Here is a 24,038-nt window from a genome sequence, read left to right on the forward strand (position 1 = left end):
GGACACAAGCTAGTTAGAAGTAGAACTGGGACAGGAACCTGGGACCCTGACAGGCCAGGCTCCTTCTGCTCCAGGAGACCTGGGATGGAGGGAGAAATCTCCTGGGATACAGATGGTTAAGACCTCCTCTGCAGTGGCCTTTGACAAAGAACTTTCTCTCTTGTCTAGCAACTACAAAGTGATTTCTAAAGCTATCTGATGCTGAGTCTTTCTTTACAAATGTGTCTTTTACTCTAAGCACAGGGGCTTATGGTCAGGCACAAAAGCAAGTCAGCATGCCTAACCAGGGATTATGAAATTCAATGGTCATTGAGCCTGGCAGGGGATAACTGCCACAGGCTGAGTATAAGCAAAACTTCCCCATTGAAAACAATGGTTCAAGTGATAAGTGGTTATAGGCTCTCAGCTTCCATGTTGGGTTAACAGGGAGTTTTGGGTATTAGGGAGAATGGGAAGCCCCTCTCTTGTCTACAGGGGACTCTGCTACCCATCTCTAGACGGTAGAAACATAAATGCAATGTCTGATTTCTCATGAAAAGCCAGAAAGCTTGATTTTTGGATGAAATTTCTTGATTTTTAAATGTTGGATATAAATTCCAGTCTAGAAGACTGGGGGTCAGCACCATGGAGACAAACCCATCTATATATGAAGTGGGCTGGGGACCCCAGTGAGACGTTGGCCTCTCCAACAGCCCCACAAAGGGTAAGACGTGATACCTCTCCATAGCCACATCTCTCCAACATCTCGTCGGACGTGTATCTGGAATGAGGCTCGTAGGAAATGAGGTCGGGGCGTTGCACCTCGTAGATGGACTTAACCTTGGGGAGAGCTGCCAGGTCTTTGTAATTAAGGATCTCATTATCCACTTTAGCCTGGGGAAGAAGAATGGACAGGAAAGAAGTAAAAAGATAAGAGGGACAAAAGAAAAGAGAGCAGAAACAAAAACAGGGTACAGGAGGACCAAGCTTCTCCAGTTTCCATTTAAAAATGAAATATTAGGCTTGAATGGAAGAGTTGTAGAACTTAGCATAAGCACGGTGTTAGAGGCCATCCATCTAACAGGGTGAATGTTATTGAGCACATATTGTTTCTGAGGCCTCCTGATTTACAGGAATTAATGGCCTCTAAATGTCCTAGTGCCTCTGAGTATCAATATTTTTCCTATTTTCCAGATGAGGAAAATGAAGCACGAAAGGTTTCATTACTCCCACCACTTAGCTAGAAGATTTGAATCCACAAAATGGGTGGTGACTGCCATCCAACCCCACACAGGGAGGACATCACCAATCACAGCCTCTGTGCAGAAAAAGATTGGGCAGCCAAAAAAAATCATGATAGTGAAACACCAGTACTTATGAGCCAGATTCTGTCTCAAGTTCCTCCTACGGATTAACTCAGTTAATCCACATAATTTACAACGCTACCAGCAGTTATACTATCCTCACTTTGACAAAGAAAACAGGGACACAGAGAAATCAATTAACTTGCCCAAGTTCATATAGCCAATAAGAAATAAAACCTAGAACTTGAACCCAGGTTGTCTTACCAGAGAGCCTGTCCACCCCAGTGACTTCTCCTGGCTTCACTGTCTTACACTGTCAGAGGGCTGCACTCAGAAAGCTGCTCCTATGGTGAACTGAAATGAGTCTTGAAGTTCTACTTGACTTTGCCTGAATTCAATGCTCTAGAGCTGCGTGGATTAGAAGACAGCTTCCCTTTGCATGTGACAGCCTACATCAAGGCATTTGAAGCCATGTCCTTTCCACACCTATGTCCTCCAGATGTTCCTTCTGTCACCTTTCTGTGCTGGACAACCAGAATCTGTCTCTCCTGCAAGTACTAGGGAAGTCCTGGGTTGAAGTAAATTAAGCCAGAAGCCGCTGGATACAGAATCCTAACAGATTGTATTATCCTTCTAACATTCTCCCGGAGCCAGAAGGACCAGGTAAGGTCTCGAAGCCACCACACGGTGGAGACAGCAGCTTTCATAAGTACCTTATAAGCTCTGTTATTTTAGAACTTCCCAAGATCTTTTCACTGTTCCCACAGCTATCTGGGCACTATGCTATTTTTTCTTCATTTCCCGAGACCCACTGTCCACCAGATCCATGTACTGGGCCCTGAGGTTGCATCACAGCTTTTCTTGCTCTCAAGTTCGGTTTGGCCAGTGGGAGGCACCAGCAGATTGAATGGGGGGTGAGTGGAAGGAAAATCTTGCATACTTATTCCTCTTGCATGCTTCCTGCCTGGCTGTGGATTAGGCCCATGTCCTATCTGGTGACTGCTCTTCCACAGCTCCAGTTCTTCCCAGCTCTGGCACCGCTGTTCTCTTTATGCCTAGGGTGGCAGCAATATCCCACTGCTACACTCCTTGGTGCCTCCCTATCTCTCGTGGGCCTCTTAACTCTCATGATACCCTCTGCAGCTGAACTCCTTGAGGTGTGCCATCCAATTTATGTTAGAGCCTGCCTGGCGCAGATACCTATATCCCTACCAATTTTGGGGTTTGTGGGGAAAGGGAACTTTATTAAGGAGTACGCTTGCTGAATTGGTGCCTTTTGCCCTGGGATATTTGTCCTGACCTTGAGATCTTTTGGCATCTTACAAACTCAACTCAATGCACAATTAGTCATCGTGGCACTTGACTCCAAACCTCCAAAATACTAAATTTATATTTCTTTCTATAGCAGTCTTATTTACGGTGCTATAAATGAACCTTAGGTCTGGAGGCATAGTGACTGATCAGTGGCATCCTAATAAAATTAGCCAGGAAGGAAGGGAGATAGTATGGGGTTGGTCAAAGTCAAGCCATCTGAAGATGATTCTAGAAGTCAGTGGGAGATAGAGCAAAGCTTGACAGTTTGAAAGAACCTGCCCAGTCCTATTTTAATACCAGATCTCAAGCATCTATGAAAATTAAACCAATATTCCATCTTTCTGCCTGTCATGGCATGACCACAAAGTAGACAGAGAGATTTTTTGCCAGATTTGGGAGCCACGTTTAGAATGCTCTGATTTAAACATAGATGATATGACAGCGGCTGTGTGTGAGGTAGGAGGGTAAGAGATGAGAGGAGGGCATGGAAGGGAACTCTTGGACATGGGGTGTCTGATCTCAGTGTACAAGCCTCCGATTGGAAGGCAGGAGCACAGGTGCCCCCCCGGTCACCACTGCTCCTCTGTGGTGGAGCTTCTTCTTACAGGAACAATTCTAGTGGGCTTTTTCCAGGATTCCCAGGTGAACATCAGCGGGGCCTAACTTATTCCACAGGTTGATGAGGCTCCTCAGCAGCACAGGGAACCAGCTAGTGATAAACAGCATTGTATCTCAGCGCCTTCCAGGGGCTCATATCCTGCCAACTCCCTCATGGAGACATGCTCACACTTGTCAGTTATCTCACAGTGCCCGCCCTAACACTAAGCCCACTAATCCTCCTGTAGTTTAGTCCTGTTCATAGTGCTGGGGGCCTATCTTCTCTCTTGTTCTAGACAGAAATCTCCAATGAATACAGACCATAATTAGAATAGCTTCTTTTGGGCTAGGACTGTAGCTCAGTGGTCCAGTGCTTGCCAAGTGAGCACGCAGCTAGGGATTCAATCCCTAGCACCACAAAAAAGAAAGGAAAAAAAGGAACTTGTCTTCTGTGACAGCCACCCAGTGGTATTGACCTATATTGAAGTCGCAGTCAATAACTCCTAGGTCGTGTTTGTCATTTGACCAGTGGAAGTAAGGAAAGGAAATAGTGCCATCAATGGGCATTATCCAGGGATCAAAGAGGAAATTAGATGTGGGTTTGGAGTAGTGACTTAGAAATGGTGTCAGGGTGCAGCCTGGACTGGTGGGTTTAGGGACTGTATCCAGAGTTTCTCCTTAGGAGTAGGTTCCCAGGTCTCAATCATTGCCTATATTTCTGGTCTGGATGGCTCCTTTGACTTGTGGCAGGCTGGCAGAGTGCAAGGTCAATCACAAGGCTGTTTGTTTCTCATTTCAGCACTCCTTGATTCTGCTGCTTCTCCCTCTACCTGCTTTGGTTTACTTCTGTTTATCCCTCGAGTTGGAGCTCTGATCTTCCTTTGGGATGCCTTGACCCAGACAGTCAAGTCCTTCTATTCATCTGTAGCATCATCAGGGAATTCTGTGCATTTTCTTCCTGGCACTTATCATAATTGCATCTGATTATTCATGGCATTTTGTGTCCCATGTCAGGAAGGCAGGCATCAGGTCTGTGTTGTTCACCACCATTTCCCCAGCACAGTGGTTAGCACAGAGACTTTCATCATATGTTTGTGGAATGAAGACACAAATCACATATGTGAGGTCATCCAGCTCAATTCCTGTCCCTCTGCCACATCTCTGGCAAAAGAGAAGCCTGTCTATGTCTTAACAGCTCTGGAGATGAGCTCAGACACCTGCAGGCGGTCTACTTCTTACATATTTGGAACGCTCTTCTTAATGTTTGCAAATTCTTCATAGCGGCATTACACATGCATATGGCTTCTTTCTCCTTTCTGACCTTTTTCACACATTATTACCCACACATCAGTATTCCACCATTCTAATGAACATTGTGAGCAGTTTTATCTTGTTCCTGTCTCAGTTAAGGAGTGGAAAAGGAGGTCCCTCGCACTTGTTCCAGAGCTCAGCAAGGGCTCTTGCTGACATGGCACTTTCTTTCCGGTGCTTCATGGGACTTCATAATATCCCTATAACTCTTGATTCACCAGGCTTTGTGCTTGGGGGCAGGGTTCATGTCCCCAAGGTACCTCGCTACATCTTCTGGGCCTGGCACACAGCCTAGCCCATGACAGGCACACATTAAATATCAGTTGGATGAAAGCCTGATGGCTCTCTCATCCTTAGAAATGTTTCAGATGCCAGACCAGGGGTAACAAAAGCTTTTTGGTTGCTGAAAAGCAATACATACACAAATGACTCGGTTTGGTGACCCAATGCTGGATCCAGGGGGTGAGATGGAAGTTTCAGATGTCCGTCTATGCTGTGGAAGAGATAAAGACAAAAGGGGTGAGAAGCTGCACCTTGAGCTTGGTGAGGAGGAACAGACAGAATGCGGTTTATCAGGGTACGTTAGCAGTACTCTTAAAGTCTCTCTGTTTTTTTCTGTCCTTTCCCTTTATTTTCTGCCTTTTAAATTAATGTCTGAGTGTGAGTGAGATCCAAAATACATAGGAGTTCAGACTGTGGAAAGAATCTGAACTTCTTTTTAGTGTATTGTTAGCTAGTTTGTTTTTTTGCAATTTGAACTCAGGGCTTCATACTTGAGAGGCTAGCCCATTTGAGCCATGCTTCTAGCCCTTTTTCTCTGGTTATTTTTTGAGATATTTTTTGAGATCAGTTTGGTCTGCAACCCTATTTTTGGCTTCCCGCGAAAGCTGTATGATAGGCTCATGCTGCTGTGCCCAACTTGGTTGAGAGGGGGATCTCACAAACGTCCCCCGCCTCAGGCTGGCCTCAAACCTAGCTAAGATTATAGGCTTGAGCAACTGTGCCCAGCTGTGGCTAGCATTTTAAGTAGGAAGTTACTTGTAAAACTTATCATTTTCGGTTATCCCAATCAATAACATGTTTACTTTAACTGAATAAAATCACTTAGTGTTCATTCCTTCTTAGTTTGTTTATTCCAAATGTAAAGCAGGGGAAACTTCACGTAATTGCACGTGATGCTTCTTTGTAATGTGCCCTTGGCAAACTGACACCAACTTAAATGAAAACCTTAAAACATTTATCTCTGCACCATGGCAACGATGGATTAATAGCTCCCTCAGCCAAACAGCGTGATGTCGGTCCGAGTGCATCTCGGAGAGTGGCAGTGTGCTGACTGGGAATCAAGGACCACTAGGGAAATGTGGGATTTAGAGATCTTGGATTACTCGTGTGCCGAGTGAGGGTGCCAAGCCTCAGAATTGCTTAATTCCCTCTCAGATCTCATCCTACAATTCCAAGCATTCTAAGTGGGGCTGAAGAGCTGTGTTTTCCAAACTATGGACTGTGAATTCAGGGTGGCTCTGGAAAGATGAAAGTAGGTGAAACTTTGATAATACTGAGTCATATAGTGAGAGAGTAAAATCCAACATTTTGTTTCAATCCTCTTGATTAGATTGAGGGGAATTCTTAATTTGGTGCTAATAAATTCCAACAGCTGTTTCAACAATTGTTCATTTTCCCTTTTTACCTAAGAGGGTGCTGGCAACATTAACCTGAATTTTAAAGATTTATGCTTAATAACTATTTCATTGTCATCTAATTTATTTTATGGTTACCTTTTATTTATAAGTGCCACTGGTTTCTTCTTGGTAACAAAGTTTTAGTTAAGTAAAAAGTAGTGAGATAGCTTAAAGGAAAGTATAGTTTGTAATGATTTAAAGAGGTGGTATACAGATACAGCAAAAGCATCAGGGTTTTAAAGAATATCTCAAATTTGGGGAATGCCTCAAAAGACGAGGTGATTGAGGAAGAAAAGGATGATTAGGTTCTCTTACAGCTTAATGAGACAGTCATGAAAGAAGCAGGAAAAAAAGTTCATGTGTGGCTCCAAAGAAATTACACACCAATCGAGCAGTTCTTCCAACAAACACATTAGTTGGATGAAATGGCAAAGACAACACATTTAATTAGCTGGCCAGATATCATGCATGTATGTTTTTAGTTGAGGAGGCTCTAGCAGGTGACATAATAAAATCCCAAGGGGCTAATTTAATAGCCAGAGGCCAGGTTGTAAAGGCATGCTGGAGATCAGTGCTGCTTCCTGTGCCTCAACACACACCCCAGGGATCTGCTTCACAGCCTCAGGAACCCAGAATCTGGGCCTTGCTGTGCAGCCTGGGTGGCCCTACCCACCCCTCCCTGCAGTAGCAGGGGCCCAGATTCACAGGCCTTCCTGGCATTTGTCACAGCCCAGTAATTCAGGACCAGGGCCTCAGCTGGTCTGTCGTATGCCTGGGGATGCCACTGTGTTTCTGACTGGCTGTATCACTGTGGGCAAATTCCCATTCTCTTTACACTTGGTTTTTTCACAGGCAAGGTGAAGACAAAATTTCTTGGCTCATCTGCCTCAGGGTATTAAAGGAATCAAATCAGACAGCAACTGTAAAGACACTTTGCAAGCTGTCAAGTACTGTGACAATATTAGCTATAATGATTAATAAATAACCTTAGGCTAGGGAAAGATGGCATGAGCACCTCAGAGAGGCCACCATCTTGGTCAGCATTGGTAAAGATTAGGACCTCAGATGCCCCAGGTTCACTTAAAACCTACAGGGCATACAGTACGCTCCCATTTTTAAAGTGCCCTCACATCCAATGTCTTAATCGCCTCTAAACCCCATGAGGCAGGTCTTCTTATCAAGGAGTCCAAGGAAGCAGGCACGCATTTGGGAGTGGTTGCACTGAGGTTGCTGACTCTGTATTGAAGCCTAGCTCCCACAGCCTGTGGCAAAAGATGGTCACGTAAGACTTCTGATCTGGCGTCATTCATCACTAGCTTGCTTACCTTTAGCTTCTTCTCTGCCCGGGCTGCCTGTTTGCAGATGGGATGCCAAACCTCAGAACCTAAGGAGCCAGGAAAATAACAAAGGCTCAGACCTTTTAAACCTGCCAGTATTAGGAATCTCTTCCCATCTCCCACCTCCATTTACTCCCAGCTCACTCTCCCCTGGAGAGCTACTGGCAGACCACCTTGACCAGGCATATGTGTTTTCTGTCAAGATTCAGGACTCACATGACATCCTCTTGCAAATGTTCTTACCTGCCAGCGGGGAGTGACTTCTTTGTCCTCTGGGCTCCATGGTACTCTATGTCTCTCTTCACAATACGGCCTTAACTCACCTTAGATTGTGGATTAAACACCCCAACTACATTAAGAGCGCCTTCTGGGCAGGAACTGAGCTTTATCCATTGCTCTATCTCCCACAGCATCTGCGTTGGGATTTGCCCTTACTGGAGGGCCATACATGTTTGTGGGTGAGTAGATGAGTGCATTACTGGCAGTGAGTGAATATAGCAGGTGGTCAATAAATATCTGTTGAACAAATGAATGGCAGTGGGGGGTGAAAGAAAATGACAGACCGTGGTAAACCCCAGCCTTTCTTTCTCTTCCAAGACTTATGACAGACTTGTGACTTATCAGAGCTATCACATTTAGTGGGGAGAAGGTATCATGGTATATATTCTGCTTGAGAGCATTGTCTTGACCTGCTAATTCCTCAGAGACTCCAGACCCTTCAAATTTAGTATATTTGTTTTGCTAATACCCACATTTCTTCTTCTTCTTCTTTTTTTTTTTCTATCATGGGTGGGGGTCCAGTTGGCTGGCCCCAAACCTAAGAGGCCAATTTGGAAAGGCATGAGCAACAGGTGGCTGGTCACATGTTGAGAAGAAGCCCCAAATATTGCACATTCCCACTGAAGGGACAGGTGTCCTGGATTAGAAGGAAAAATAGGAACATATTATCCCTCTGGAGCCATTCCTCTTTTAACCAGCCCTACAAGGAAAGGCACCAACAAATGGCTAGATTCCTGAAGCCCAGATGGTATTTGTTTGTCTGACTTGGTTTCTAGGATATACTTTCCATTATAGTTTGTTCTCTGGAGCTCCTAGGGACTGGAATTGTCACTAAAGAACAGGAGGTGTTATAAGGTCAAATAATCAGAACTGAAAGAGAAGATTGGGCTAGGCTCTTGTCTCTGTTTTTCCACAATACATCCTTTCTTTGGGTCCCCGTTTCTTCATCTTCCTAACAATATGGTGGGATTAGGATGGTCTTAGAAATTATTTTCATCTCTAAAATTCTTATTCTAGGGCCAGTTTTGTCTTTTATGGAATAAGAATTTTCAATTCTTTTATAATCTTTGGGTTTGAATTAAGGGCCTCACTTTTGCAAGGCAGGTATTCTACCACTTAAGCCACTCTGCCAGCCCCAGAATCTTCAGTTCTTATCTTACATTCTTGGGTGTTCTTAATTATTCAACAGGAGTTTAATTCCTTCTAATGTAAAATGCAATTTTACATTAGAGCCCAGTAGAGGGACCCTAGGTCTGTGGCTTGAGTCAGCAGTCACAGGGTGTGTCCACTATCAACTGAGCTGTGGGTTGGGATCTTTGTTTTTGGGAGTTTAAATTAGAGAGAGCATTTCCGGTTCCTCTCTGAGTTGCTCCTGAATCTACCGGGAGTTGTTTATGACTGTGGCTGTGGCAGGAAACACATGTCCCAGGTCATTGTAGGAAATGGATTAGGTGGACACAGAGGTCTGAGAAGGTCACAAGATTAAGTGAAATATACATAAGAAAGGTGAAGGGGCAGACGTATTTGTGGGGAGAAATGGTATGGAAGGTGTATGGGGGAACTTGGACTAGATCATCCCTTGCTTTTGGACTCTATGACATTGACATATCTGATCTGAAATAAAACTGAGCCACAATTAGCCATTAGCTTTAGCACTTTGTATGTGGGAATGCATGTTTATATGAGAAATGAGGTGGGAGAATAAAAAATCCCCAAAAGAAATGAAAATAAAAGGAGGTTGAGGAGTTGGCAGTGTATCATATATATAAAAGAGCGTCAAAAATACTTTGCTGGTGGCTAGATAACTTAGATAAATGAAGGTAAAAAGGTGATTTTTTTCATGAAGATGTGTTGACATGATGGTCTGCTGAGTGTATGCTCTTGGTTAATGGACCAACACTGTGACATTAACTGAAAGATAACACTCAGAGGGGCAAAGGTGGTTATTTTCTTCTATGGACTCTATTCCTGGGCCCGACATGGTGCCTGGTCCCTGTGTGCTTAATAAAGAAACACGTGAATGACTGGCTGGATCCTACTTTTGTATTTTTAAAAAGATACAAGGTGAAAGGCATGCAGAGAAGGATGATAGCCAGAATAGAGAGGGCACTCAAAATTAGGCCCTAAGTCAGGATCTTCATGTTGAGAAGACTGAGCAGAATGGTGAAATGTGTTTTTGAATACTTTAATGGTTGTCTGTGAGGAGAGACTTTCATCTGCTTTACAAGTCTTACAAAATAGAACAAGAACTAAGTGGCAAAGTTCCACAGAAGGAAAACTAACATTGAGAATTGAATGGCTTCATTTAATAGAGAGTTCCCTGCTACTAGAAGTTCTTAAGTACACAGTGAGTGGGAAAAGGCACAGCAATGGCATTGTGGAGGGAATGCATAACAAGCCAGTTACACTGAAGGATTTTTACCAACCATCCCAGTCCTCAGGGATTCAGTTTCTACTTTAACAGGTTTCTCTGTATAAAGAAAATAATTATTGGTCCTTATCCAATAATCCCAAGAATGTAAATTCTTTGGGGAGAGGGATTCATACCCATCTTATCTATAGATACATTGGCAGGGATGGAAGATTCTCAGTAAACACTCATTGAATGATTGAAAAACAAGAGAAGTAGCATAGTCAACCTAGGCTAGTTAGATCATCTGAGCTGGGCCAGAGATCTGGACAGGTAATACATTCTAGGCTCTGATCTGAGAGCTACAATTCCAGATTGTTTATAAGAATATCCAGTAGATTGGGGTTTATCAAGGTGTGACATGTGTGGACTGTCTTACAGCCTGATAAAATGCACATTTCTGGGTTCCTTTCAGAGCCACTGATACCAGCTCCCTGGAGGTATGCCTGGGAATCTGTGACTCAATGCTTTCCAGGTGATTTTATGATACCAAATATGAGAACCAGAGAGTTACATATCAGACAACCCTCCAGATTTGTTTCTTTGGAATGTAATAGGAAAAGAAAGCAGTTTTTACATCACAGAACTCTAACGTCTTGTAAGAATGCCATCCTTTTTGCTTATTAGACTCCTGGTTTCACAAATTACACTTTCTTGTCCTCCAAGATTGTCACCCACAACTCCAGGTTCTGCAGTTGAAATCTGATATGATAGTTAGAGGGATGAAGGATTAGCCATTCCTGTGGACTCTCTGGGGGGATGTGACCATGTTTTCTCATCCTGAACAGAGCCAGCAGACAGTCTTACCTGGTTACAGAAATCCTATACCTACAGCATGGGGCTGCAGCATGGGGCTGATTGAATGTTGGGGAACCCACCTACCTCTCTGCTGGACCTTGGTATTCAATTCACAAGTTTTTTTTTTTTTTTTAATGCCAAAGCTGGAGCACTGAGATTTCAAACATTTTAGAATCTGAGAGGTTTTAAACACTGCAGGTCACTATGGTCTTCCCTGTGGACCCTTCCAGTGTCTAACTCAAAGTCCTTCTCACTCATCCATGTAGGTGTTTGAGTTTTTGGCCTCATCCTAGACAGGGAATTCTCCTGAAGCAGGCTTCTTTACCAATCTCTTTGACCACAGCAGTGTTCCACCTCTATGACAGCAGCACTGCCTTTGTTATGTAGACTGGATAGGACTTTGGAGTTGCTCCTTTAAAACTCCCACCTAGATAAACAGATGTGATATGCCTGTACAATGGAATATTATTCAACCATGAAAGAAATGACATACTGATGCTCTGATGTGGATAGACCTAGAAAACGTTATGTTCAGGGAAAGAGGCCAGTCACTAATGAGTACAGACTGTATGATTCCATCTATATGAAAAGCCCCAAATAGGTAAATCGATAGACTCTGGTGGTTGCCAGAGTTAAGGGGTGGGAGGCCTGGACAGCAACTGCTTAATAGGTACAGGGTTTCTTTTTGGGGCTGAGGCAGAACTGTATTGAGGTGGTGATCACACAACATTGTGAGTGTATTAAAAGCTACTGATTCATATGCTTTAAAAGGGTTAATTTTATATTACGTGAATTTTATCTCAATAAAAATATCCCTGCCCCAGCAGGTGAACTGCAAAGCACAGAGGACTTTGTTCTTCTGTGACTAAGGGCACAGACTCTGTGGGAGGGAGATGAGCAAGCCCTTCTGTGGGATCTGTGGTGCAAAAACAAGGTCACTGTTATTATCATCAGGGGCCTTAGCAGCCTTCCCCATCAGGCACACTACACATTATTTACTGCAATGTTATTAAGAGGTTCAAATCCTGCTTATAACAATTCCTGCATCACTAGCTGCATTCTCTAGAGCAACTCAGTTACCACTCTGTGCCTTGGTTTCCCCATCTGTAAAGTGGGGATGATGACAACATCTGCCTCTTAGTTTTTTTTTTTTTTTTGGATGGTTCTGGGGTTTGAACTCAGGGCCTCACACTTGCTAGGCAGGTATTCTACCACTTGAGCCACTCCACCAGCCCTTTTATGAGTTGGGTATTTTTGATAGATGGTCTCTGAAGTATTTGCCAGAGGTTGGCTCCAAACAACAATCTTCCTGATCTTTGCCTCCTGAGTAGCTTGGATTATAGGCATGAGCCACCGGCACCCAGCTCTTAGGTTTGTTTTAAGGATTAATGAACTAATACATACAGAACACTGAGAACACGGTGCCTACAATAGGCACTATGGGAGAGTTATTATTGTTGTTATGAACATTATCTCCTCTCTCCCACCCCCAAAATAATTTGTGTGTCAGCAGCTAGCTTGGATAAGGAGAAAGGGATCACGGAGGGACTGATGGGCAAGGAACATTCAGTCCCTGAGTCCCAAGAGCAGGACCTGGATGAGGAGGGAGGTTTTAGGGGGGAACTGATGGGCTGGCTGTGCAGGTGGAATCATAAACAGAAGCCTGCCTGGCTTGGTTGCCACTGCACCCTTCTGGGAGGATGGACTTGTGTCCAAGGACAAGGACACCTTGGGAGAAGTGCGAAAGCCTGGTTTGCCCAGGGCTGGCCTGATGAAGTGGACTTGGAGCTTCATAAAGAGGTGGAGAGAGGAAAGTGCCTGGTTGCCATGAAACTGGTTACCATGGAGGATATCGGGCAGGATGGGGAGAGGAGAATGGCAGGACTAAGGTGCCTAGTAATTCAGGGGAAATGATAACTGCTTCTGGGAATAACTGGAACAGTATTTAAAACCCCAAGTATTCTCATTACTCTTACTGGATTTATTATAACTCACCTTCATAGAATGCTTGTGCCCGGCATCATGCTGTACACACACCACACACACACACACACACACACACACAGACACACACACACACAGACAGACACACACTTTATAATAATGGTACTTAAATAAAAAATGATAATTGACATTTATTGAGCTCATATGCTGAGCCCCATCTAAGTATTTTTAAAAAAATTGTGCAAAATGATGGTTTCATTATGATATTTTTATACTTATATACTATACTTTGATCATGAAGTGTTTTTAATAATGATAGTGACATTGACAGGAGCCAGAACTGAAGAGTGCACTGACCCCTGGCACATGGTCACCAGGGTGTTTGTCAGGAGCTCAGACTAGCAGAGCTGGCAGTGCTGGGCTTAATGATAAGCCTGCACCAGGCAGGAGCTCATCTGATCCTTACAACAGCCTTGTGTGGTGGGGCTTAGTCTTCTCTCCTTTTACAGATGGGGAAACAAGGGTTAAGAAAACGTGGATGTCTTTGCTGCTCGTCCACTTGTCTTCCCACCCTGGCCCGGGCATGTGGATCAAGTCAGGTCATTGAAGTTTCTCTAGGGCTTCTCTGCTGAGCCCAGCAGGGAATGCTGCCTCTGTATGGCTGGTGGTTGGGGACTGGCCTTCCTGCCACACATGGCAGCCCTCAGTCTGGAGAGGAGACCATAAGGCCAGATACAGAAAGAAGCATGGAGAAGAGTCACCTGATGACACCCACAGGCCCCTCAACCTAGCTGCTCCTGAATGCTGCCAGTTCTGTGAGCCCATCAGTCCATTCTTACCATGGTTTGAGTTGGGTTTCTACCACCTAAAAAAGCCCAGACGAATGAAATATCTCATCAAGTTAAAACCTGAGTATCTGACAAGTTCTTGACTTGCCCCTCAGGCAAGTTTGTTTCTCAGAAAATAGAGGAAGCAACCAGGGAAATTGCTACTGTGGATGTAATTCTGACCAATATGGACAAATATGCCTGTGAAGCAAATGTGACATGTAACTGGAGAGAAAATGTCTACATCGTCTTGAGTTTGTGGTGACCGAAGAGTAGCAAGCTGGATATAGACTTTAGAAATTCATATTTTAGGTACAATACTGTAATATTTTTATATGATTCAAGATGTTTGGTAACCCTTAAAAATCTAAAAATTGTAACTCATCAAAAATTAAAATATGCTATTTAAAATGAAATATGCTCAGTATAGTCAGACTTTAGGAAATACCAATTTAGTACAGGAACAGGATATGTTTGAAGAATCTAAAATTATGTAGCAGGATTGGGGAAACATAAGATTTAAAGTTTTTAAATCTTACTCCTACAACCTAAGCTGTCAGTAGAGAGATCCAATTTAAGTAATAATGCTAGACTATGAAAATATAGCAACAAATACTGTAATAGCACCTCGGAAATGTGGTTTGAAGAGATGCGGAGATCATGACTGAGGGCTGGTGTGCCACAACCTGTTACACCGGGAGGCCCTGCACTGGAACATTTGTTAGCTCAGTGTACCTTTCTGGTTACTTGTCTGATGAAAAGAAGGCCTTTGCTAAATGCCAGAGACAACCCCAGCTGTGCCAGAAGAACACACCTCCTGACACATGACCTTGTATCATCAGCTAAAAAAAATGTGGTCTGAAACAGACTCAGCTCAAAAGAGAAGGGTTCGGCGTGACCATCAAAGCAAGCCTCGGGGATGGGTTGTAGATCTGCGTTAACGTAGAACTGAAGCTCGTCACTGTTATTTTGGGCCATGGATATTTCTGAAAATCTGATGGAAGCTACAGATCCTCTTTCTAGACAAATACATCTACATGAAAAATTTGGCAGGCTATTCCAGGAGATTCATAGAATTCAGAAGGCCAACTGTGAACCATAGCTTAAGAAATTGGTGATAGATACAAGAAAACTGCTTTAAAAAACCCTAGCACTGTAGGCTTTCTAACCTTGACCAAGTAATGCAGCCTCTAAATTTTTGTCCTTATCCAAAATGAGGCTATTGATGTTTTTTAATTCACAGGGCTGTTGTGAGGATGAAATGGGGTACAGTATTTAAAATTCTTAATATAGTATTTGATACACAGTAAATGATCAATATCAGTGGATGACAATGACATTTTATTATTTTTATTACTATTATCATGTTAATTGTTGACATAATTTGTTACAATACTTTTGTAGGGTTCCCACTATTTCATAAGTGGTTTCCTGCCTGGTGGGTTGAAGTTGAATATAGGATGGTAATAGAGAACAGTTTTAAAATCTGCAGCTGATCACATGTCTATAGGATTAATGTCACAGGTTCTTGGAATGGGGTGCAGAGTGTGACATTTGGTATAGACAGAGGGGAGAAAAAGAATCTATCTCTTTTTTTTGGGTGCAGGCACATTTAGAACAAGAGCAAAATCTATTTCATGAATGACATTTGGAGTTGAAGAAAATTCCCACTGGTCCTGCAACTGTCAGCTTTGTGATTTCAGTGTGAGTTCTGTCTTGAACCTGCAGCATGTTAGCTATTATTTTGCTGCACAAAACTCAGTGGCCTAATTTCCTGGTGAAGCCCAAATGAAGGGTTTGGATAACAGACAGATTAGAAATCTGGCATCTTTACAAAAACAGTTGAAAGACTGAGCATGCAACAGAATTTAAAATAAATAATAGAAAACTTGCTCTTGTCTCATGAGACTCTGGAAGTTTTCCTTCAGACAGACGTCAGACTTTTCCCAATTAAAGTCCATCAGAAAGGCATCACATCACAATTAAAACACAAACAAACAAACCAAAGAATCTTCTGAGGACCGTTTGCCAGGACCAGACTGTCCAGCTACAGAACTGATAAGACTGTGTGTATAGGCTTGGCATGCATTTTAACACACACCCTCTTTGTGTGTCTCTGTCCACCCCTCACCCTTTATGCATTGCTTTACGAGGCCCTCAGCACCTTTACTGTCATTCTCTCTTTTGATGTTTATGAGAAACTTGTGGTGTGTGCTGCACCACATATGTGGACCTGCTTTGGTTTCTCTACCATATAATGCTTCCGTCCACCAGGGGCCTTTGCACCTGCTGTTCTCACTGCCTCCACAGTTCCCCTCCCTCTTCATCCTCCCACTTCCTACCCATCTTCAAGAATGGCTTGAAATTTCTCTTCCTCAGGGGCGCCTCCCCTGGCCTCCCAAACTAGATCAGGACCTTCTGACACATCCCCATTGTTCCCAAACATTTCCCTTCACCACACTTTTCACAGCTCATCACAGAAATTTTCACTTCTGTTTGGTCAATGCCAGTTTCTACTTCCAGAGAATATAATCCACCAGGGCAGCAAGTACATCTGCCTTGCTCATATCCCAGTAGCTGACCTGCAGCAGAGAGCCCGCCACATAAGTGTGGCCTCCACTTGAATGCATCAACACCAGACAGTGACATTCTACTCACTTGACAGGGAAAGGAAGAGACCCAGAGAAGGAAGTCCCTTCTCAAGGTCACATCTTAAGTGCTGACACTTGAACCCAGGACTCTTGGCTGTCTAGGAGGAGGGCTTCCTTGCCATTTCTGAAGGGCATCATTTTGAACCTGGTATCCCCATCTTGTGAGAGTGTCCTGGTCTCAGTTCTCAGTGGTAGCTGAAACTCTTGGTGGCTGCCACTGCCCCAAGACACCCACAGCCTGAATCAGCATGACTCTAGCACTGCACAGCCTAACTCCCTCATTCTAGGATCACTCAGCGTCCCTTGAGGCAGGACCATGATTGCCCTGCAATTACTCCCACACTCCCTGGAGCTGGGAGGGTAGGGATGGGGATAATTAATGAGAGGGTGACAGGCTCTTCTACACTACCAAGAATATCTCCCACCTCCTGGAGGCGTTTCTGCCTTAGGTTTGATGGTGCATTCTCTTTCAGGATCACAAAACTGTTCACTCGACTTCATCGCTTAACTCCTCAGCATCTGTGAAGCTGGGTCAGTGAAGATCTTAATCCATGCCTATGAGTTCCCCGAGGGCAGGGACTTGTCTGATCTGTTCCCCACTGCATCTCTACTTGTTAGAACAGCACTGGGCTCACAGTAGGTACTCAATAGATATTTGTTAAATAAACACATGGGGAGTTTCACATGAACCAGGAATTTTTTATACTTGTATCTCAAAGGCACTTTCACTAGTCTATTTTACAGATTAGGTAGTCAAGGCTCAGAGAGTTAAGAGACTTGCCTAAGGTAAAAAATTTAGAACTCATCCTGAGTCTGGAGCAAAGCACAAATGGGAAAGGGTGAGGATGGGAAATTCAGGCAGGAAGATAAAGATCCTGATTATTCCAGGGATGTATAGGCAGGGATACAGATTCAAGGGCAGGTTTGACACCAGGAGGTGTTCACCAGAATAGGGCAAAGGAACACTGCAGCAAGTTTTCAACCTAAACACAAACACCAGATATTCATGGTAGTTGGGGTACACGGAGACATCATAAAGTTTGCAACAGGAGTCACTTGGGGACCCTGGCACTGGGAGGTTGGTGCTCATGGGGGAGGAGCAGGGAATTGAGTAGCATCCAGGGTCTAGGTCCCAGGAGAGAAGGTGCAGAGAGCCCTAGAAGTGAAGGCCAAGGTCAATGCTCTGCTTTGCTCTTGTATGCGCTGGTTCACACCCAAAACTCTTCCTTTCTCTAGACCCATTTCCCCAATTTATACAACGAGGGAAGTCACTTTATAGTTTAGAGTGACCTTTGGGATTCATCTGCCTCTAGCATCTGCTTGTCAGCACATCCAAGTAAGTAGTTACAGAGTTGCAAAGTCTTAGAAATGTAATGTTCCCCTTGTCCATTCCAACATAGGAACCCCTGATCAGCACTCCTAGCATGAGGCAGAGGTTTCTACTGGATAGCTTTGGGTTCTCAGCCGAGGATGATTTTTTTATTCTCCACCCACCTGGGACATTTGGCAATATCTGAGACATTTTTAGTTGTCATCCAGTAGGTAGAGACTAGGGATGCCACTAAATACCCTACAGTGTATAGGACAATTCCCACACTAAAGAATCAACCAGCCCATATGTCAACAGTGTCGAGGTTGAGAAACTGCTCTAGGCACAGGGGACACATCGCAGCTTGAGGGAACACATGGCTTTGGGCATTTGTGGTGAGGACACGCTTCATAGCTTAGACACACTCCCTGGCCCCTGACTACCTTCAGAGAAATGTGGAAGGGCTCCCACTCTCCAAGAAGCTATTCAAACATCTAGGTGGGACTACTTATAGCAATTCTGACAACAGTGATTGGTTATGAGTGAGTGAAGGTAGGGCCAATGTTAGGATCAAGGGGTCTCAGTAGAAGACTAACTCTTAGACAAGCTAGAGGTGACCAGTGCAAACAATGGGCGGTGAGGACTCAGGGAGGAAGGAGCACTTTAAGATATGGGTACAGGTGGGTGGTTCTGGAGTGCTCATGAAGCATGTGGTGACTAAAGGGGACATATGATGGTAGGATTTCCAAAGAGGGCACAGGAAGACAAAGAGAAAAGTCATGAATTTATTTCATGGGCTGAACACCGTTTTGCCATAAGGTCTCTCAGTCCCATCTATTACCTCTGTCTGTAACCAGGCCACACAGCTGCTCTTGGTCTTAAACACTTGTCATTTCTTTACCCACCCCTCAGGATCTTGCCGATCCTGTCCCCTAGGCTGACATATCTTATTCCTCTTCTCTTGTCTAATTGCTATGGTGTGAATGTCTGTGTTCTTCAAAATCTATATGTTGAAATCTTCTCCTTCCAAGTGATATTAGAAGGTGGGGGCCTTTGAGGGGTGATTAGGTCATGAGACCAGAGTCTTCATGATTGAGATTAGCGCCCTTTATATAAAATAGGGGCTGTTTTACTTGTTCCATCGTGTGAGGACACAGCAAGAAGGCAATGTCTAAGAGAAAGTGGGCTATTACCAGACACCAAACTTGCCAGCACTTTGATCTTGGATTTCCCAGCCTCCAGAACTGTGAGCAGTAAATTTCTTTTGTTTATAAGTCATCCAATCTATAGTACTTTGTTAAAACAGCCTGAAGGGACTGAGATGCCAGTTAACACTCAGCAGTCCAGGATCTCAGCTTCTGGTCCTTCCTCAGGGAGCATTTTCTGTTACTCCTCCCACCCACCCCAGCCTTCTCCCCTCTGTAGCACCCACCATGACTGACATTTATTTGTGTGATTCCAACTGACGCCCATCTCCTTTGCTGAAGACGGGTTGTGGTGGGACCTCACAATGGGCCCTGGACAGAGCATGCACAAGGAAGAGAGACTCCAGAAATAGTGGTTGAAGGACAGAATAAGTGGACTGAAGGATGGTTTAGGCAGCTTAAGTGTTGGGTATGTTAAAGGTTAGAGAGGAGGTTTGGGATCTTGAGGAGATCTTCCATGATAGGCTCAAGAACTTTTACCTAAACTGGTGGGTAGGAAGGGGCCTGGAAGGCTTCTCACTGGGGCAGAGCCAAGAGCACTGTGATGTGCTGGATGAGGGGACAGGTAGACAGGAGAAGACTGAGTGGAATATGAAGACCCTTGGGTGACTGCTGCAGGAATCCTGGGGCAAGAGGGCTGGACCTGGGGAGGGAGCAGAGTGGAAACAGCCCTGGCTTGCTTAGGGGGACTATGTGTGCCTTCCATTCCTCTTTGTGCCCACTGGGAGCCCTGAGCAGTGGCCTGGTATGATGCTTTGAGATGTGGGGAGAAGAAATGGGATAGGATGGGGGCAGGTAGAGGCTGTGGTGCTATAGGTTCTCTGTAGCCCAAGTGTCCCTCTGAGGTTCTCTGACTCCTTGGTCCTGGGGAGTTCATCTTCCTACTCCCAGGCAGAGCCAGGGGAGTCTGCTCAGAGCACTGCCAGGGAAGCAGGCCAGCTGAACAGCGGGTGGAGGTGCACAGGGATGGAAGGCAGATTACATGTCACTTCATATTAGCCACACCGGCAACTTTCTCCATTCACCCAGAGAGGGGCAAATTAATTGCAATTTTGAGGATAGGCCAACGGCAAAGATAACACTGACATGGAAGGAGATCATATCCCCTTTCCGGTCATGAGTGGATCAGAACGCCTTGTGAAGGGTCAGAGTTGCTTACCTGTGAGGTACATCTCTTCCCCTTCGGTGAACATCTGGTGGCAGCGCACACATCTGGCACAGGTGGGGTGGTAGTGCTTTCCTCCTGCCTACGGAAATCAAGAGATGGAACAGGATGTCAGAGCTGGGGCTGCTGTCCAGTGGGTACATTAGTGTTGTAGTTGTCTTCATGGCCCTATGGTAGGTTGGGAGCTTGCCCAGTGGGGCCCAGACCATATGAGAAACCACCCAAGAAGCTTGGTGACGTCTCTGTGGGTCACAGATGGCAGCTCAGGGAACTACTCTGGATACCTGTAGGTGAAAGGGCCCTTAGAGACCATTATCCCCATCTTCTCATTTCTACATTAGGAAACAGTCTGGCTTTGAGGCATCTCAGCATTTCCCCAAGTGTGGGTCATTACCCCTAGTGGCACCTGAAATGACCTTAATGGACATGATCTCGGGATTTAATAACACTGAACCAATGGAAAAAAAAAGATCTCCTTTTTAATCCTCTATTGATTCTTCTGATATTATAAAGGAGAAAGTACCAGCTTGGAGCCAGTGTATTTAAGAATTTACGACATCTATCAAAACACACTGACTTTATTTTTGGTGGTGCTTTGGATCAAACTCAGGGCCTTGTGCATGCCAGGCAAGTGCTCTACCACTGAGATGCTTTCCCATCCCTTAGGTTTTTTTTTTTTCTTTTTGGCGATTGCAGCTTTTTATTTTATTTTTTCATTTTTATTAGCATATCAACTTTGTTGGGGGTATTTGTTATGATAATTCTGAATAGTCTTACATTGTACATTGGTTAGATTGCCCTCAGCCCTTAGTTTTTTTGAGACAGGGTTTCACTCTGTAGCTCAGGCTGGCCTTGAACTCAAGATCCTATTGCCTCTGCCTCCTGAGTGCTAGGGTTATAGACGTGTACTGCCATGCCTGGCTCTAATCTATCTTTTTAAGAATGAGAACAGGTATGAGGCTTGGTGCACCCACAAGCAATATGATCTAGCTAGAACTATATTCATTTTGGGATTACCTGCAATAAGGCAGGTTCTACAGTTTTTCTTGTTATGTTATGTTGTGGAAGCTTTCTAATATGCAAATGAACTGACTTAAACACAAATTAAAGTATTATGTAAGAATGAGCATATAAGGCTCACAGACATGATAAAAATTATGAGAGTGGCATATGAAGGACATATTTTCAGGGCTTAGTGTACAAATGAGGACCTGCCAGGGAGCCCCTAACTCCTAAACTAGATTTGTGGCACTGGGGGCCTTGTCTCTGAGCCCAACCCACCCTGAGGTGGCTTTGTTGAGTCCCTTATCTTTTCTCACTTTTATTCCCCACCACTGCTGAAATTAAAAATGGAAATTATTATATCTGCAAATTCCTCTGTGGGGAGGAAGCACCAGTCTCTGAGAAGGCTGTTCCCCAAGGTCTCACTGGAAGTCGGTAGCAGTGTTGGGGCCAGGCCTGTGGGAGCCAGGTGCCAGCCCTACAGCGGCTTCCATGCTGACTAGAATCCTAGCCCAGAGGACCTGATGTGTAAGGGCTCTTCAGCCTATTGGAAGTTCTAGAATTTCTCACAGAAGGAGTGATACAGAGACCAGGTTGGAAGGTGGGGCTTCTTTTGAAGAAATATTTTACATGGCAGGGTAATTTTATTTTGGGGGGGCAAGGCACTGGGTAAAATTGATGTATATTTGGGGGATGTGAAGTACCCTCCTTGCAAGCCATTGCTTGGTCTGATGCTTATTTGTTCAATTAAAAAATTATAGTTGTATAAAGATGACCTATTTCCAAATGTTTTTGGGATTGTTTATTTTGGAGAAACTCAATTTATTCCAAAAACTTAGCAAGAATATAAAGAGGGCAGATTTTTAAAAAAGAAAAAAAAACCCTCCAATATCACATTTTGTCATTCTTAGTTGTTTACATGGCTCCCACCAGTGAGAAAACATCCTGTTGTCATCCAAGCAAACTATACTCAAACTTTAGGAGGAGTCTGCTATTTTCCCAAGCTGAGAAGTCATGGGACTGATTCTCTCATACCATGACAAGTATAATTGGTTTAATTAGTAGCCTCTCCCTCCTCTGTGTCTCTTTATCATTTCAATTATAGACCTTTTTATCCAGGGTAGTAACAGTGCCTTGGCAAAACTGAAGCATAGCATCTTCCTAAATGTCACGCCCCACCACTCTGCTGAAAAAGACTTCCTGCCCATCTCAGCAACCCTGGCCATGGATGGTATAGAAAACAACTGGAAAGAAGTGAAGTTGTTAAGGCAGCCTGCACCCAGCATATGGAAAAGCCAAAGCAGCAAGGTAACAGGAATTATTTCACCTGCTAGCATACCAAAGTCAAGAAAATATTGAATAAAAATAGCAGAGTTGGCATCTGAAATATGAGGCCATATTGGAGAGGTCTGAGAATGACAACCAAGGCTAGGAATGCAGCAAGACCAGGTTGTGCAGCAGGTGGGAGGAGGGAGGACAGGAGAGGGTGATGGGAGAATGAATTTTTATAGAAGTACATTTTATATATATATGGAAATATCACAATGAAACCCACCAAAAACTGTTAAAAGGAGGGGGGAGAAGGTAGGTGGTTAAGAAAGTAATATATATGGGGTGAATTTGATCAAAGTATATTACATGCATGTCATGAATATCACAATGAAACCCTTTTGTACAATTTATGCTAAGAAAAAAATTTAAAAGAATGGTATAAGATAGGTCTAGTTTTAGTTTTTTGGAGTATCTCATACTAATTTCCACAGAGGTTGTATACCAGTTTTGGCATATATCTGAAGGGGTATAAGTCAACATACAAGAGCATACAAGAGACATGAATACCCACATTTATTGCAGCACTAGCACTATTCACAACAGCCAAATTTAGTAATCAGCCAAGGTATCAACTACCAATGAAATGGATAAAGAAAATATGGTATGTATATGCCATGGAATATTACTAAAGAAAAAAAATTACATAAAGAAAAGTGAAATTATGTCATCTGCCAGAAAATAGATGGAACTGGAGGTCACATGTTGAGTGTGATAAGCCAAATTCGAAGGACAAATATTGCATGTTCTCACTCATTTGTGAAATCTAGACCTAAAATGATGACGATGACAATAATGGGACATGAATATAAAAGGGAGATGGTGTGCGGGGATCAACACAACGGGGAAGGGAGAAAGGAAAGGACACTGAGGGGTAGGGAGGATAGAAGTACGTTGTTTATATACACATGAAGATGGCATAATGAAACCCAGCAAACATTGTTTGACAAAAGGGTTGCTTAGTGGAGGCAGGAAGAGAATGGGAATAAAAGAGGGGGTGAACTTGTTTGGGATACACTGTGCACATGTGTATCGAATTACATTATTAATATATGTTAATTCAAAAATATAATAAAACTATTAAAAAAAGAAACAAAAAAGACTAGGCTGTGGTCCTCTTTGGTGAGAACTTGGACAAGGAAGGAAGGTTGCTAACTGACACTTAGCATACTGAGTTCTGTCCCTGAGGATGAAGGAATGGCCTTAGGAGGGAATGGGAAAGGTTGGATTGAGAAGAGAAGAATGATTTAAGTAAGTGCCTGCAGTGACCTGATAATGTGCTGGGCCCCATGCTGGGAAACTGCCTGGCCAAAGCTCTTTCTCCTTCTTCCAGAAACAGCACCAAGCCTCTCCTTGGTTAGACCACTCCACCATCATTCCATAGGGTTAAGCAGTGTGGACTCCACCAATTAATCTATTCAAGTCTATAGGCACAGCTGTTGGTTCAGGGATGGGTCTAAAACCATCCAGAGTGAGTCCCAGAATGCTTGCTGAGCTATTGGGAGAGAGAGGCTTGATCTCCACTGGAGATGCTGGTTGATAGAATGCAAGATCCCAGTGTCTAAACATCCCCACCATAAAGAGAGCCTTCCTGCAAA

The 24,038-nt window shown here is 43.9% G+C and overlaps 1 protein-coding gene across 8 annotated transcripts in view; it reads right to left on the minus strand.

The window, feature by feature from the left end:
- Ablim3 (actin binding LIM protein family member 3) overlaps window positions 1-24,038 on the minus strand; it is a 113,673-nt gene that overhangs the window by 20,073 nt on the left and 69,562 nt on the right. For 5 of the 8 annotated variants that reach the window (XR_012449002.1, XR_012449003.1, XR_012449001.1 and 2 more), the window contains 4 exons: window positions 20,104-20,191; window positions 7,510-7,568; window positions 4,927-4,998; window positions 718-873 (listed from right to left, as the gene is read on the minus strand). Coding sequence is in view for 1 of the 8 variants with exons in the window: in XM_020170012.2 (XP_020025601.2) it covers window positions 718-873; window positions 4,927-4,998; window positions 7,510-7,568; window positions 20,104-20,191 (375 nt within the window). In the remaining 7 variants the exon portion in view is untranslated. The remainder of the gene's footprint in view (window positions 1-717; window positions 874-4,926; window positions 4,999-7,509; window positions 7,569-20,103; window positions 20,192-24,038) is intronic. The other 3 variants (XR_012449006.1, XR_012449005.1, XR_012449007.1) reach the window with 1 other exon arrangement.

This window comes from Castor canadensis, chromosome 6, assembly GCF_047511655.1.
Source record: "Castor canadensis chromosome 6, mCasCan1.hap1v2, whole genome shotgun sequence".
NCBI lineage: Eukaryota > Metazoa > Chordata > Mammalia > Rodentia > Castoridae > Castor > Castor canadensis.